This window comes from Neomonachus schauinslandi, chromosome 9 (assembly GCF_002201575.2).
Source record: "Neomonachus schauinslandi chromosome 9, ASM220157v2, whole genome shotgun sequence".
Taxonomy (NCBI): domain Eukaryota; kingdom Metazoa; phylum Chordata; class Mammalia; order Carnivora; family Phocidae; genus Neomonachus; species Neomonachus schauinslandi.
In genome coordinates, this window is record NC_058411.1 from 78,048,597 (window position 1) to 78,064,555 (window position 15,959).

At 37.6% G+C, this 15,959-nt stretch overlaps 1 protein-coding gene across 3 annotated transcripts in view; it reads left to right on the forward strand.

Annotated features, from left to right (window-relative positions):
• Nucleotides 1-15,959, forward strand: part of CDIN1 (CDAN1 interacting nuclease 1) — a 205,799-nt gene that overhangs the window by 105,511 nt on the left and 84,329 nt on the right. For 2 of the 3 annotated variants that reach the window (XM_021695508.1, XM_021695510.1), the window contains 2 exons: nt 2,955-3,020; nt 3,626-3,731. In XM_021695508.1, coding sequence (XP_021551183.1) covers nt 2,955-3,020; nt 3,626-3,731 — 172 coding nt within the window. Of the gene's footprint in view, nt 1-2,954; nt 3,021-3,607; nt 3,732-15,959 lie in introns of all 3 variants that reach the window. The other variant, XM_021695509.1, reaches the window with a different exon arrangement.

The following is a 15,959-nucleotide window of genomic DNA, read 5'->3' on the forward strand; positions in this document are numbered from 1 at the left end:
AAAATATTGCAGATCAAAGAAAAAAAGTAGGAAAACTTCCCATGAGTATTAAGGAAAGGGATGCAGTTCCTTCTTGGATGATTGAGATGAACCTCAGAGCAAACAGTTGGGACCAAGGATGAAAGATAGCAGTAAAAGATATCAAATAAAACCTTGAACTTTGGGCCACATTTGTTGCCCCTGTGCCTTGTTGATTAATGAGAAGTTAAATCAGGAAAGAAAATTATTAAGTCAGTCTAGGTAGGCTTTGTAGAAGGCATGGGTATTCTTTAAAATGCAGTTGTATTTTATTCAGTTAGCCGTTTGAGCATTAAATACAAAGCATACGTTGGTGGTAAGAGTGGGGCAATGAATAGGTTTTAAAAAAAGAAAAGGAAACATTAACTGTCTTCAGAGCAGATGCCTTGCATCCAGTATGTGGGAAACGGAGTAAGTACAGTAAGACAAGGGAATGAAGACAGAATGAACAGAAAAGAAGTAGTGTGGCCTGGTGACTGAGCCATAACCTCTAGATCATGGAGTTGGAACCCCAAGAAGATGGTCAACCCAATTTTATATCCATACCCAATGGTTTGGATAATGATGTGGTAAGGAATCTTTAAAGGTCTGGGGGCCAGGAAAGGAGCATAATACAGAGGCCAGGAAATCAGACCAGATGGATGGGGCTGACCTTAAAAATATCCCAGTGGGATGATCCATGATAGAAACGTCTCCTGGGGCCTAAACCAGGTGAGCAGGGCCCCCTGCTCATAATGCTGCTCCTTATACTTGTGCTGTCATTTCCTCTAACTTTGCCCACATTGTTCCCTCCTTCTTTTTTAGGAAATCTAGGATGAAAGTAACAGTGTGAAAGTTGAAACAGGGATGGCAAGGCAGTGAGAGTTTAGTAAATAAAAGAATGGGGAGGAGACCCACTAACATAACATGGTATTTCAAATGTGTGGATTAACCTCGTAAATTTGTTTTAAAAAAATGTGATGTCAGTAGTGGTGACAACAGACTTCTAGAAGCTGTCCTTTGGGTACAGTTACTATTGTATCAACTTCAAACCGAGAGGGAGAGAGGAAGGGAGGGAGGGAGGGAGGGAGAGAGGGTGGAGTGAGAAAGTACATTGTTACTTGCAAGTTCTCCACTGAAAGATGGAAAGATTCCCTAGCCTCACCTGATGTTTTCTGCCCAAGTTTTGTTTTGTTTTGTCTCACATTAAGTGACAAAATTTAAATTGTAGGTATTGTGTTAGTAATTTTGGTGCAGTGAACAGGAGTGTAACATCTGCTTTTAAAGGGGTTTTAGTATGTGCATTTGGATAGCTTGGTGACCTTCGAAATTTTGTTTTGAGCTGTGTCAGAAACATAATCATTTTTCTTTCTGGAACAGATTCTAACATTTGCAAAGGTTGATCAAGCTAGGGTAGTTTTAATAAATTATTAGTCTCAGTTTTTTAATGTCAACCCAGCTTTTAGAACTGTTGATCAGCTACGGGAAACATCAGCTCAAGGTGCTTCTAAAAAATGTCTTTTCCATTAAATATTCTCGTTGTGGCCAGTGTATTGAGAGGATAGAAATTTGTTCCAGTCTTGTTCATCTGCAGTCCAGTTTTCCAAATCCTTCTTGCTTTTAAAGTAAAATTACTTAAATTTGTATTTCCTTATCTCAATAGTTAACTTAAAATTTTTTATATTTCAAGGAGGGAAGATTGTTCTGAATTCTGGCATCAATCCTCCAAAGTCTGGATAAAGGACATCCACTTCTAACAAAATTTCACTTAAATATCTAGTTTAAATATGGCTTGTCATTAAAAGGTTATTTACGTTTAAAATGCTGACCTTTCAAGATGTACACAAGAGTGTTCTAAAACAGAGTTTCTGAACATTGGCCATGAAACCACTGTCTTAGGCTGACAAATGGATTGGAAATAAGCTACCCAACACTGGGAATGGGCCATTAATTTTAATCAAAGGTGATGCAGGAAGGCGAATGGGATGCATGACAATGTCAACAGCCCAGTAGGTGTTAAGAGACCACACAGCCTTCCTTGTTACTTGGTTGGGCCATTAGTTGAGGTTGGGTGAAGACAGAAAGCCATGTCTGGAATTGAATGACCAGGTCACTCCAAAATCTAATGGAGAACTCCTCATTTCAGAAATCACATTGTAATGCCATTAGAAGTCAAGGACAGCATTTAGAAAATATTGGAAGATTTTTTTTTTTTTTTTAACCAAGCACCTTGCTAGTTTTTTCCAACTTTGTCAAGCTCCCTGTTTCCTGCCTCCTTTCCTTCTGAATGGATCATTGATATTTACAGAGGATCAGGAAATCGAACAGACTTAGAAAAAAATCTCAAAGCCTGTTTGCTTCTCAGAATTACATATTGTTAGTTGTAAAACTCTGGTAAATGCCAGAAACAATAGCATACCAAAGGAATTAAGCAGGGCAATTAATTCTCTGTAGTGATCTCATTGTCCTTGTCCCTTTCTGTGTTCTTGTGTATAGGAATAGTTTTACTAATTGAAACTAAACTTTCTTAATTGCTTTAATGAAAACATTTGTTTTATAGTTATAAAGGCCACCGTGCTTGGGCCTCACTGTAAATTGTCAATATTGCCTGATAACATTCGTGATATTCATGGTGGTGAAAGCCTTTTCTTTTAATCAGTAAGTATGTTTCATTATTTTGAGTATTTTCAATTACAAAAAGGTAGCATATGACAGCTTGAATTAATGATATTTATAATAAAGACATAAAAATGCAGAAGGGACAAAGAGGCATTTTTACATCTATGCTTCAGGTTTGTTAAGAAAGTTCATTTATTCTGACACAGCCTTGCATGCATAAGAAAGATATGTATGACTGCATTAGCAATTTTTATACATTTTTAAGAAAGAAAAGCAATTATATTGCTGTCTTGTTAATGGAACACTGTTATAAGTAATAGTATTTGTTCTTTCTGTAGATGAAGATCAGCTCCGTGCAAAGGGTTATGACAAAACACCAGACTTTATTTTACAAGTTCCAGTTGGTAAGTCCTTAAACTGTCTTATGCATTTGTTTATAGTGAAAGGGGATGTGTTTTCTCCATAGATTTATTTTTTTTTTTTTACTTTTTGTTAATATTAGCAAATGTTACCAGAGTAGATTACCTTTAAATGGGTGAAATTGTTAGAAAAGATTATTTTAGAAGAGCAGAAAATAATTGGTTCAGAAGAAATCTCTGCCTTAAAAACGTTTACATGTATTTAAGCAATAAACATATCTTCTGAAGACATTTTGGGTGCCATTTTCAGGTCATTTCTCTAAATTCTGAATTTTTAAACATGATTCCTTTGAAAAGCCAGACTGGCTCACTTGGGTTTGCTTTCACAGTACTTGTCCACTTACAGAGGCAGTGTCAGAATAGGAGGGGGATTTTTGAAAATGATGATGAAAATGAAGGGGATGTGATTATAGCATAAATGGTCTTTGTAAGGAACATATATGATGTGTTGTTTTATAATTACTTCCATTGATGACAGCAAGGGCCGAGCCTCCGCTCATTAATGTGAAGCACAGAGAGGCCTAGGCAGAGTTCAGTATTTCCAGTCTTCCCTTCTCTTTGCTCTGTATTAGTAATGCTTTGTCCCTTAGCTGTAGAAGGGCACATAATTCACTGGATTGAAAGCAAAGCCTCATTTGGTGATGAATGTAGCCACCATGCCTACCTGCATGACCAGTTCTGGAGCTACTGGAATAGGTAAGGTCCCATTATTTTTCTCTTAAGATAAACGATACTTGGCTGAAATCTCATTAGAAAAAATATTTTGTTTAGCTGGTAAAAATGCTAGTAGCCTTTGTTTCTGGTAAATACAGAGACTTGATTAATGTATTCATTTCAGATAATTTAAACTTCTCTGCTTTCATAATGTTGCTTCATTTTTTAAAACTAACAATCTCTGCATAAAGTCAAAATTAGTATATACTCCCATTTTCCGTTTTACAGCAATAATATTGGTAGCACTTAAAATAGGAATAATAAGGCAGGGTGCCTATTGACACTAACTTTTTATCCTTTGGATGTGAAATTTATGCTTACTCTCAGACCTTTAAAAAAATCATATCCTCAGCTCTCTGAGGAAAGTATCCAAGTGATATCAAAGATCAAAACGATTTGCCTTCCAACAGAAAAACAGTTTACCTACCAACTTCAATCAACAGTCCTGACTGAAGCCATGGAAACCTCATCGATTAAGGGAAAGGGTTGGAGGGGAGGATGCTTTATTATCAAATTCCTGGGCCTGGGCCTTCATATTCTCTCAGCTAATCCTCACACGGAAGTTACTTTTCCCCCATTTTACAGATAACAGAGTCTCAGAGAGAAAATAATATGCCATACAGTTAGTCATCATGCATTTCTCTTTCTCGCTCCCAAACCTATGCCCTTTCCAGTACATCTCTGTTGTCATTTATAGTACAACTGTTGAAATTTTGGCTTTTTCTGTTATTGAAGTGCCACATTTTCACACCGCGCTATTTTTCCCCTTAGAATAGGAGGTAGGGCAAGGGGTAACCTTTCTAGATTAACTGTGTTCCTCAGTCACTGGCCAGCAGTAAGAGTACAATAATAAGATGACATGGGCCCAGGTCATTAAGGAGTGAGACAGTAGCATCTGTGCACAATAGTCTCATCCTGGGGAAGAACAGAACAAAACAAAAAAACAGTGAAAGGCTACAGAATTTGGTATTATATTGTTACTCAGCTTTACAAAAGGCCAGCAGACCTCGTCCGTAGCAGCTGTGCTAAACTAAGCCCACTTTTTGCCATGGTAACAATGATCAGGACAAAATGCTGAATGTAATGGCTTTCTTGATTTTCTTGTGTAATTGTGCGTAGCATCCGAGCTTTACTTTACAGGGATGGAGGAGAAAAGTGCAAAATGTTTTAGAAATCAATGCTGCTTCAGCGTTCCCTATCTTTTATTCAGCCATTATTCAAATTAGCAGTAATGTGGCAAATTGAATTTTAGATTTTTAGCAATTTTTTGAGTTTGAAATAGTAAAGAAAGCATCATCTTTGGTGATACAGGGAAAGCAATGACAAGAAAATCAAATTGTGTAAGTTTAGATTGCTAAAGCATTTTTAACTCTACTGAAAAACAAAACCATTATGCACTGAGACAGTGCCCCCACTTTGGTACTGATCAAGTCTTTTATGAGGAACAATTACAAATTGAATTCCAAAGAGTAGCGCTTACTTGAAAGTCATATTTTTTTCCTAAAACAAGTGAACTATTTATTGAGTGCCTACTATGTGTCTAACACTATTTTAGAGGTTGAATAAATACTCTAGTCAGTAATCGGACCCCCATGCATTATTGACCCAGCTGGAGGGGATCTGAGCTATGAATAATTTAATACAGTTTCCTTTGGACTGGATTTTAGATTATTTCGTTGTGTGCTACTTTTTCTATTCTAATGATGTTTTACTTACATGACTATTGGTTTACATTCCCTAAACATGTTCTTTGAATATGTACCAGCTCTTGGGCATGACTCATTCGGGGTATATTACGCGATAAGGGAAAGTTAGCCTTGATTTTGAATGTTCCAGATCATCCAAGGAGGAAATACTCTACACAGAATTCAGTAGTTTTACCAGATGTCTGCAGAGAGGCCAAGAAATGGAAGTAGTGGTGATATTCAAAATGGAACACAGAGGCATTTACTTGGATATAAAATTTTGATGATAACAGTGATACAGACTTACCAGTGATAGGACATTTTGACAGGAGAACTTAGCCAATTTATGAAAGTATGGTATCCTACTCTTCATATTTTGCCTCAACACAACTCACATAGTAGTTGCTGAAATTGTTGAGAGTGGAGGAAATCATCTCTCCCACCTGTAGGTAGCCTTTCAAGGAGGCTATTGACTGGTTGGCATTTGGGCTAATTCCTTTATTTGTGTGATGAGCCTCTAGTTAACATAAACACTGTTATCAAATTGTCACACTATTTTTTAGATTATATGTTGGATCTTACAATAAGACTGTTCAATGAATATTTGTAGAATCATGACCTTGTATAAACCCATTATCTCACATAAATAACTATAGAGCCCTTAATTTTTAGTTTAATGTTTCTACAAGTTTTCTTTTTTTGTGCAAGTGGATATTCTTATTCATCCTTTCAGCAACTTTGACAAAGTTGATCATACCCTACCTCTTTATTAAAACATCTTTTCTTGGGATGCCTGGGTGGCTCAGTTGGTTAAGCGACTGCCTTCGGCTCAGGTCATGATCCTGGAGTCCCGGGATCGAGTCCCGCATCGGGTTCCCTGCTGAGCAGGGAGTCTGCTTCTCCCTCTGACCCTCCCCTCTCTCATGTGTGTGCTCTCTCTCACTCATTCTCTCTCTCTCAAATAAATAAAATCTTAAAAAAAAAAATCTTTTCTTGACTTCCGAGAGCTACTCTTCTGAGTTACTTCCTGCCATCCCAGCAGCATACTCAGTTTGCTTTACTGGCTTTTTCTCCTTCCAGCTCTACACTGGAGCTGGGCTCTGGAACTCAGTGCTCAGCCCTCTGCCCTTTGCTATCTACATTCACTTCCAGGGTTCTCTCTTGGAGCTTTCATCGGAGACTGTGGTTTTATATACTGTATCTGTAACAGTATCTCCTAATTCTTGCTGCCAGCCCTAATATTTCCGCTGAGTACAAATTTGTTTGTTTATCCAACTGTCCATTCAGTATCTCCTCTTGGATATCCAGTAGGTATCTGAGACCTAACATGTCTAACATTAAACCCTTGATTTTCCTCCCCAGGCTTGTGGCTCCCCCGATTCCTCCCATGCTCAACTAATGGTGCCCCAATTTGCCCAAATACTCAAGCCAAAAACCAGCCCATCACCAACCTACCGGAAAATCCTTTCAGCTCCATCTTTGTCATATCTCAAATCATGCCTCAGTATCACCTTCTTACCTGGCATCACCTCACTATCTGTCATCACCTCTTGAACTGTTGCGGTAGCTTCCGAACTGGTCTCCAGACCTTAACCTTTACACTCCTGTGGTCCGTTTTTCATACCCTGGCAGGAGCGACTCTTGAAAAATACAAATTAGATTGTATTGCTTCCTACTCAAAACTCCTCAGTGGTTTCCCATCACCTTTCAAATAAAATCCAAACTTTCACATGACATTCAGAGCCCTGCATGATCTAGCTCTCTACCATCCCCAGTTATCTGCACACCTGCCTCTCTCTCTCTCTCTCCCCAACTAAGGCTCCCTCCCTCTCTTATACTTCTGCAGCCGCACTGGCTTTCTGGGCCTTCCTAAAATCTACACTGCTTATTTCTACTTCAGAACTCTTACTCTGGCTAATTCTTCTGCTTGGAGTTTTCTTCCCATTTGGATCTCCACATGGTGAGCTCCTCACACCATTCAGGTGTCTGCTCAAATTCCCCTCCTTGGGGATACTTTCCATGACCACTCAATCTAAATGACCTCACCTCAGTCATCTCTCCCTCCTCATTTGGTTGGACTTTTCTTCATAATATTTATCCCTATCTGAGTGAAACAATAAACATTTATATAAGCATCAATTTGTTTGAATATGAGCCTTTATTAAAGAGCTTTACCTTTTATATTGCTGTTGTTAATTACTATATGTAGTGTGCCCCTCATTCCTTTGTAATCAAAGCTTCAAGAATTTTCCCTGGCTTAATTAACATCAGAAAAATTTAAATTTTGCAATGCCATCACCTTCCCTAAAGTCAAAGACATTGAGTACAGATAATAAGCTGCCTTTCCTGTGAGCAGGCCCCTGTCCCGGGTATGAACTTTGATCAGATAGCTCCTCAAAACTCTACAGTCTCTACTTCCGTGGAGTTAAAGGAAATAAAGAGTACCTCTGGGAAGCAGCATTTGGACCATAATATAGCCCCAAATTATATAAGGCTATATATATGATTGTAAAGAAAATACATACATATTTACATATATGTGTATTTATATATCCCATATACATAGGTCTATAAATACAAATTGTATAAAAACCATATTTCCTTGTGCAATTAACACCCCAGAAGCCTTCTCATTCTACTTCTGTAATCAAAAACTGAGTTCTTTGACAATTTGACCTATATTACTAAGTATATTTTCACATCTGATGGTGACAGTTAAAAAAAAAAAGCAATTCTATAATCTGAGGCCAAATTACATACACGGGTTCTATACATACATGTGGCCTTTCAGAGAAGTAGGAGCAGACACCCTGTGCTCACTTTCAGTGTTTGGAGATAAGGTAGGTCCATCTGAAGGAAAATATTAAGTGACCCTAAAAAGCAAATCCTCACAAGCCTCTAGGCAGCACGTGCACTGTGCCCGACAACTACCGACCAAGAACGTGGAAATCTCAGCTGCAGGTTCAGCCCTGCCAACTACCATTCTGGGCGCACGCTGGCCCCCATGAGAAACCGAAGGGCACTTGGTAGATACACCTCTTCATTTCTCTCAGAGAGGATTGACACTTGTGACTGGCAAGCACAAGGCCGAGTTTTGTTTCAACATGCTTTCCCTGCTTAGTGAGCCTTGAAACAATGGAGGGAATCTCTCCTGTTCTTGGGTTTGAATCCAGGCCATGCCACTTTCAGTCCTGTGACTAGGAACAACTTGCTTAACCTCCCTGGGTCTTCGTTTTCTCCTATAAAATAGTGTCAGTAATACCCTCTTGACCATGTGGTCATGAAGATCGGTTATTTAATACATGTAAAGCACTTTCGAAGTGCCTGGCAGTCTACAACAGATATTAATTCCCGTGTGTCTCTTTCTCCTGTATATCCCTGTCTGATAGAATTTAGAAGTCTTCTGAGTTGACACTTTTATTTACCTTCTTTGCCAGATAACTCCTCCTGGACTACTCAGCTTGGCTGACATCTCTTTGGGAAATCTTCCTGCATTCCACGCTTGCATTCGGTACCCACTCCCGTGTTCTGCTAATAATTTCATAGCATGTGTTAAATGTTGTAATTTCTTGTTTACATGTCACCTTCCTCCAGTTAACATTGAGTTTCATCTTCTCTGTATGTTTTATCTGTCATCAATGCCCGAAAGCTGGTGGAATACCTGGCTGGTGGAGGTGCCAGTAGGTGATCAGTTCTAAGGTCTCTGGTACATGGAGTGTGGCCTAGAAAGGGATTGGGGGGATATACAGCAAGTGGGGATGTCCCCTTGGTCCTGCTGAATCCTCACCCCAGGGGTTAGGATACAACCAGAGGGGTCCAGAGCAGAATCCTCTCAAGTTTTGGGCCAGGCCATGGACCTCTCTTGAAGGGTTCTAAATAACAGTACCAAAGGAAGCAAATACATGTATCCTCCAAAGTCATTTTTTTGTACTGGTGTTAGGATGTGAGGGGAAATGAGCACCAGAGGAAATATGGTCTTAATCACATTTATGTATCACTGAAAAGATTAAGAGCTGACTTCCATATGTCAGAATTTTGAAACTTTGGCTCCAGAGAGTCTACTCTCCAGAGGCAATGCTAAGCTAATACCTTCTGCCACAAGAATTGATTTGACTTTAGTTCTTACCTCTAAGTATATTTTAAAGATTGGTTATTTACTCAATGGTTTAGCAATTGCTTTCTCTGGTCTGTGCTGCCTTGAGAGGTGAGGCACTTAGAATGGGGCTGCCTAGCAGTGAGAGTTAAGGAAGGTATTTTTTCAGAGGATGGCCAAAGTTTTCCTGCATTAAGATACTTCCAGGAAGCCTGCAATTAGCCAAATCACAGATTTCCAGTCATTTCAGTCCTGTTAAAAACAAGGCTGATCACATCTGTCTTAAGTTGGACTATGTGCCTCAGCAATAGAAGCTCTTGCAAACCTTCAATTACAACAGCCTCAGAAGGCACTGCTCCAGTATACTAACAAGTAGTCATCAGCAACAAGAGACAGATTGACTCATAATTAGCAAATGCACTGGAGAGGGCTTCTCTAAAGGTAAAATATAATCATTTGCTTTTCCATCTCTTACAGTGGAGATGGTTGTGAGATATTGATGTTCCGTTGTTCCAGACAAATACTTGACACTGTTACTAGCCGGAGCAACCTCGAAATATTTGAAAAGGACGAAAGAAGTGTCTGCTATGTATGTAGTACTTTTATAAGAATGATTTCTCATAACATTTTTTTTCTGCATTTGGAATGTGAAATGCAAGAATTTTCCCCACCAAGGAATTCATATTGTCTGCTGTTGTTGTTTTCAGTGTTGACTTTAAATCCAAAACTGAATAAGGGATAGAAATGTTCCTTAGGCTTTTAAAGTGATATTTGCAATAAAGAGACAGTTGTTAAATAACTGGAATGGGTCGAAGGACTAAAGAGAAAGAAAATAGACATATAAGGAAATATTAATGAATTGTAGTTTCTCAGAAAGATATCTATCTGATTACTGTCTTCAGGTATGCACAAGATTTGGGGGAGTGGGGGGAATAGAGAGAGCATATTGATCAGTTTTCCAAAATCAGGGGACCAAAGAATTGTTGAAAAGATGACTCTTCTGCTGACCCACTGTGATAGAATGCTTCAGAAAAGTTACCCCACACCAAACTAACAAGCAAATGATTGGGCGGTCATTCTAAAGATGGAAACACAACCATTATGATCATCCAGAGAGAGTGAGGGAAGAATAATAGAGATTCTGCCAATAGGAAGTGACCCAGGAGCATGGATAGAGTCAGGAGCCCAAGAATACAGAATCCATTTCTGAGACTCATTCTAGAATATTGGAGATCAGGTTGAAACTGATGCTAAAATGGCTTGGGTATGTAGGTCAGTGATTCTCAAACTTCACCATGTATTGAAATCACATGAGGGGCATTTTAAAAATACTGATGTGGGTCTTATCCCTGGAGAACTGGTTTAATTGATGTTGCGTAGAGCCTGGACCTTGGGAGTTTTTCTTTTCTTTTGAAAACTTTAGGTGATCATGCCATTCTACATGCAGCACTGACGTCAACTTCTTCTTTACCTAGCCTTGGCTAAGTATTTGCCAAACAGCCCTTGCATTTGTAGCCTTTCTGCTTTCAAACAGAGTATTGATGAGAAAAACAAAGCCTTATTAAAGAACAAAGGTTCAGTTTAGCAAACACCTTCACAGGCACTGTGTCAGTCACCTCTGTTTTGGGGTGGGCTGATAGTAAGGCCTGAGGCTGTAAATTGCAGGGATGGAACCTGAATCCAGATCTCCTTCTGAATTCACACCTGTGTGCTTTCTGCCCACCAGGCAGTTTCATGTCAGCCATGGTGAGAAATCTGTTTTAAGCGGCTACTTTACTTAGTCAGTTAATGGGTTCGCTGAGCTGATCTAAAAAGCTCTCCAACATATGTGGTTTAGATATTTACCTCCATAAGGTTAGTGAAAAATGGGCCAGGTGTTCTCTGTTGCTTTCTCAAGAGCCCTTATTCTATATTCAAAATATGTATCTGTAGGTTTATTATAAAAGCCTGTCATATATACCAGTACACCCAGAATATAATAACCCCTAAATTGTTGGATTTGAAATCCATAGAATTAGAGAAGTCTTTTGTATGTGGTTTACATTCACAAATTCTGACTGAACTGTCTGAAGACTAGTGTGAATTCAGAAGAGAAGTGAACTGTGGAACATTTGTTAAGAAATGTTTTTATTTTAAATGGAGTTCATTTTTTTTTTCTGAATTGCCGTTGGTTGCACATAAAAAACAAGTCTGTTTTAATAAATAAGAATAGTTTTAAAAATAGCCTTATTGAGGTATAATTAACATTATAAACTGCACATATTTAAAGTATACAATTTGACAAGTTTTGACACGTTTATATAAACTTAAAAAATTATCACCACAGTAGAGATATTGAACATACATACCTACCACCCCAAAAGTTCTTGTGCCTCCTTAGAATCCTTCTTCTCAATCTCTTCACTTCTCTCTGCACCCAGGCAACCACTAATCTGCTTTCTTCACTATAGATTCAGTTTGCATTTTCTAGTATTTTCTATAAATGGAATCATACAGTATGTACTTTGGCTTTTTTTTGTTTTTTGTTTTTTTGTTTTGTTTTGTTTTACTGAGAAGTATTCACTTGCATAGCTATACCATTATTTATCTGTTCACCTATTAATTGACATTTAGGTTGTTTCTAGTTCTTGCTATTAGTAATAAAATTCCTTTGAATAGTCATGTAAAAATGTTTATATGGTTTCATTTCTCTTAGCCAAACACTTTGAAATGAAATAGTTGGGACATACGGTAAGAATATGTTTACCTTTTTGCAAAACGATTTAACTGTTTTCCAAAGTGGTTGCACCATTTTACATTCCCACCAGCAGTTTATGATAGTTTCAGGTGTTCCTCAGCTTCCCCACCACTTGGTATGTTCCGTCGTTTTAACTTTAGGCTATCTAAGAGTTGTGTAGTAGTGCCTCAGTGTGATTTTAATTTGCATTTCTATAATGACAAGTGACATTGAGAATCTTTTTACATGTTTCTTTACTACCTATCTTCTTTGGAGAAGTGTCTGTTCAAGTCTTTGGCTCATTTTTCGAGTTCTTTTCTTACTGTGTTTTGGAAGTTTTAAAAAAATATTCTGGATATGTCTTTTATCAGACATGTGATCAAATATGAAATATTGTCTCCCAGTCTTTTGCTTGTGTTTTCATTCTCTGAACAGTGGCTTTCAATTTAATTTTAATAAAGTCCAGTTTACCAATTTTTGTTTTATGGACTATGCCTTTGATGTCACGTCTAGGAAATATTAAAGATTCAAAGATCTAAAGAAATCACAGGGGCACCTGGCTGGCTCAGTCAGTGAAGCATTTGACTCTTGATCTCGGGGTTGTGAGTTCGAGCTCCACGTTGGGTGTAGAGATTGCTTAAAATAAAATTTTTTTTAAAAATCTTTAAAAAAAATAAAAAAGAAATCACAAAGATCCCCCTTTTTTTCTAAAAGATTTATTTTAGGGCACCTAGGTGGCTTAGTCAGTTAAGCATCTGCCTTCAGCTCAGGTTATGATCCCAAGATCCTGGGATCGAGTCCCGCATCGGGCTCCCTGCTCAGCAGGGAGTCTGCTTCTCCCTCTCCCTCTGCTCCTCCTGCTTGTGTGCTCACTCTCTCTCTCTGTCAAATAAATAAATAAAATCTTTTTAAAAAATTTATTTTAGATTTACATTTAGGTCTAGCATCCATTTTCAGTTAATTTTTATATATGGTGTGATACGTAGATCAAAGCTCATTTTCTAGCATATGGGTATGCAGTTGTTTCAGAACCATTTGTTGTAAAGACTAATAGCTACTAAATAGCCTTTGCACATTTGTCAAAAATCAAGGGGGGAAAATCAGAGGGGGAGATGAACCATGAGAGACTATGGACTCTGAGAAACAAACTGAGGGTTCTAGAGGGGAGGGAGGCAGGGGGATGGGTTAGCCTGGTGATGGGTATTAAAGAGGGCACGTTCTGCATGGAGCACTGGGTGTTAAACGCAAACAATGAATCATGGAACACTACATCAAAAACTAATGATGTTATGGTGATTAACATAATAAAATAAAATTTTTAAAAAATCAATTGATCATTTATGTGTAGGTAGGCCTTTTTCTGAATTCTCTATTTTGTTCCATTGATCAATTTGTCTATGCCAATTCTCTACCATCTTGATCACTATAGCTATATTTGCAAAACTATATAATCCTCAAACTTTATTTTTCTTTTTCAAAGTTATTTTTGTCTATTCTAGGTCCTTTGCATTACCATATAAATTTTAGAATCATCTTATAAATTCACCCCAAAAAAAGTCTATTGTGATTCTGATGGGGATTACATTGAATTTATAGGTCAATTTGGGAAGAATTGATATCTTAACAATATTGAGTCTTCTGATCCATGATCACAGTATCTCTCCATTTATTTAGGTCTTTTAATATTTTTCTTAAAAATGCCCTGTAGTTTTCAGTGTACAAATCCCTCACATTTTCATTAGATTGATCCCTATGTGTTTTATATTGCTTGATTCTTTTAGAAGTGATAGTTTTGGGGGTGCCTCAGTTGGTTAAGCATCTGACTCTTGGTTTTGGCTCAGGTCATGATCTCAGGATCATGAGATCAAACCCCACATTGGGCTTCGTGCTGAGTGTGGAGCCTGCTCAAGATTCTTCTCTCTCTCCCTCTCCCTCTGCCTCTCGCCCCTACTCATGCAGACGTGTGTGCTCTCTCTCTAAATAAATAAGAAAGAAATAAAAATAAAGAAAAAGAAGTGATAGTTTTCATTTTAATCCCCAATTGTTCATTGTTACTATAAAGGAATACAGTTGATTTGTATGTTGATTTATATCCTACAACTTTGTAAAACTCATTCTAATACTTTACTCTTTTGGTAGATGCCGTAGGATTTTCTGCATAGACATCCATATCACTTGTGAATAAAGACAGTTTTACTTTTTTCAATTTGGATGACTTTTTTTTTTTTTTAACTGCCCTGGCTAGAATCACCTATACAAAGGTAAATAGTGGTGGACAACATACATCGCCTTTCTTCGGGAAAAGGCATTCAGTCTTTCACATTAAGAATAACGTTAGCTATCAGTTTTTGTAGAGTTCTCTATCAGGTCAAGGAAGCTCCTTACTATTCCTAGCTTGCTGAGAGATTTTTATCAAAAATGGATGTTGGATTTTGTCAAATGCTTTTCTGCATCAATTAAGATAGTCAAATGGAGGGGCGCCTGGGTGGCTCAGCCGTTAAGCATCTGCCTTCGGCTCAGGTCATGGTCCCGGGGTCCTGGGATCGAGCCCTGCATCCGGCTCCCTGCTCGGCGGGAAGCCTGCTTCCCCCTCTCCCACTCCCCCTGCTTGTGTTCCCTCTCTCGCTGTGTCTCTCTCTGTCAAATAAATAAATAAAATCTTAAAAAAAAAAAAAAGATAGTCAAATGTTTTTTTTTTTTAATTACTATTAATAGGTTAAAATGGTGAATTACAGTGATTGATTCCTGAATGTTATACCAACCTTGCATTCCTGGGATAAACTCCACTTGGTCATGAAATAGTATCTTTTTATATTTTGTTGGATTTGATTTGTTGAAGATGTATTAAGAATTTTTTCTTTTATATTTATGAGTGATACTGGTCTGTGGTTTATTTTTCCTGCTAAGTCTTTGGTATTAGAGTAATGATGGCTCATAGTATGAGTTAGGAAGTTTCTCCTCCCCTTCAATTTTCTGGAAAAGTTTGTGCAGATTTGTTATTATTTCTTAACTGTTAGGTAGAATTTCCTCTTCAAACATCTGCGCCTATTTTGTTGTTGTTGTTGGAAGGTTTTTAACTACAAAATTGACTTGTTTAATAGATGTAAGGATGATTCAAGCTGTTGGGTTTTGTTTTTGGATTTTTTTTTTTGGAGTAAACTTTGGTACTTTGTGTCTTTCAAAAAATGTGTTCATTTCATCTAAATTGTGGAATGTATTGGGATAAGCTTACTCAGAATATCCCTTTTTTCTTTTAGTAGCAGTAGAATCTGTCTGTAGTGATGTCAACTTTTTCATTCCTGATATTGATAATTGTAGCTTCTTTCCAGATCAGTCTGCCTGGAGGTTTATCAATTTTATGGTCTTCTGAAAGAGCCAATTTTAATTTTATTGATTACTTCTATTTTTTTCTTTCATTGATTTCTAGTGTAATCTGTATATTTTTTATTTTCTTTAGTTTTACTTTCTCTTCTTTTTCTAGTTTCCTAAGGTGGAAGGCTGAGGTTATTGATTCAAAACCTTTCTTTTTTTTCCAAGATAGGCAATTTAGTGCTGTAAATTTACCTCTAAGAACTACTGTGGCTGTAGTCCACAAAATTTTATATGTTGGGTTTTCATACTTATTTTGTCCCAAATACTTTCTAATTTTTCATTTCTTCTTTAATTCACAGGCTATTTAGATGTATTTAGGGTATTTTGTTCCCAAATATTTGAAA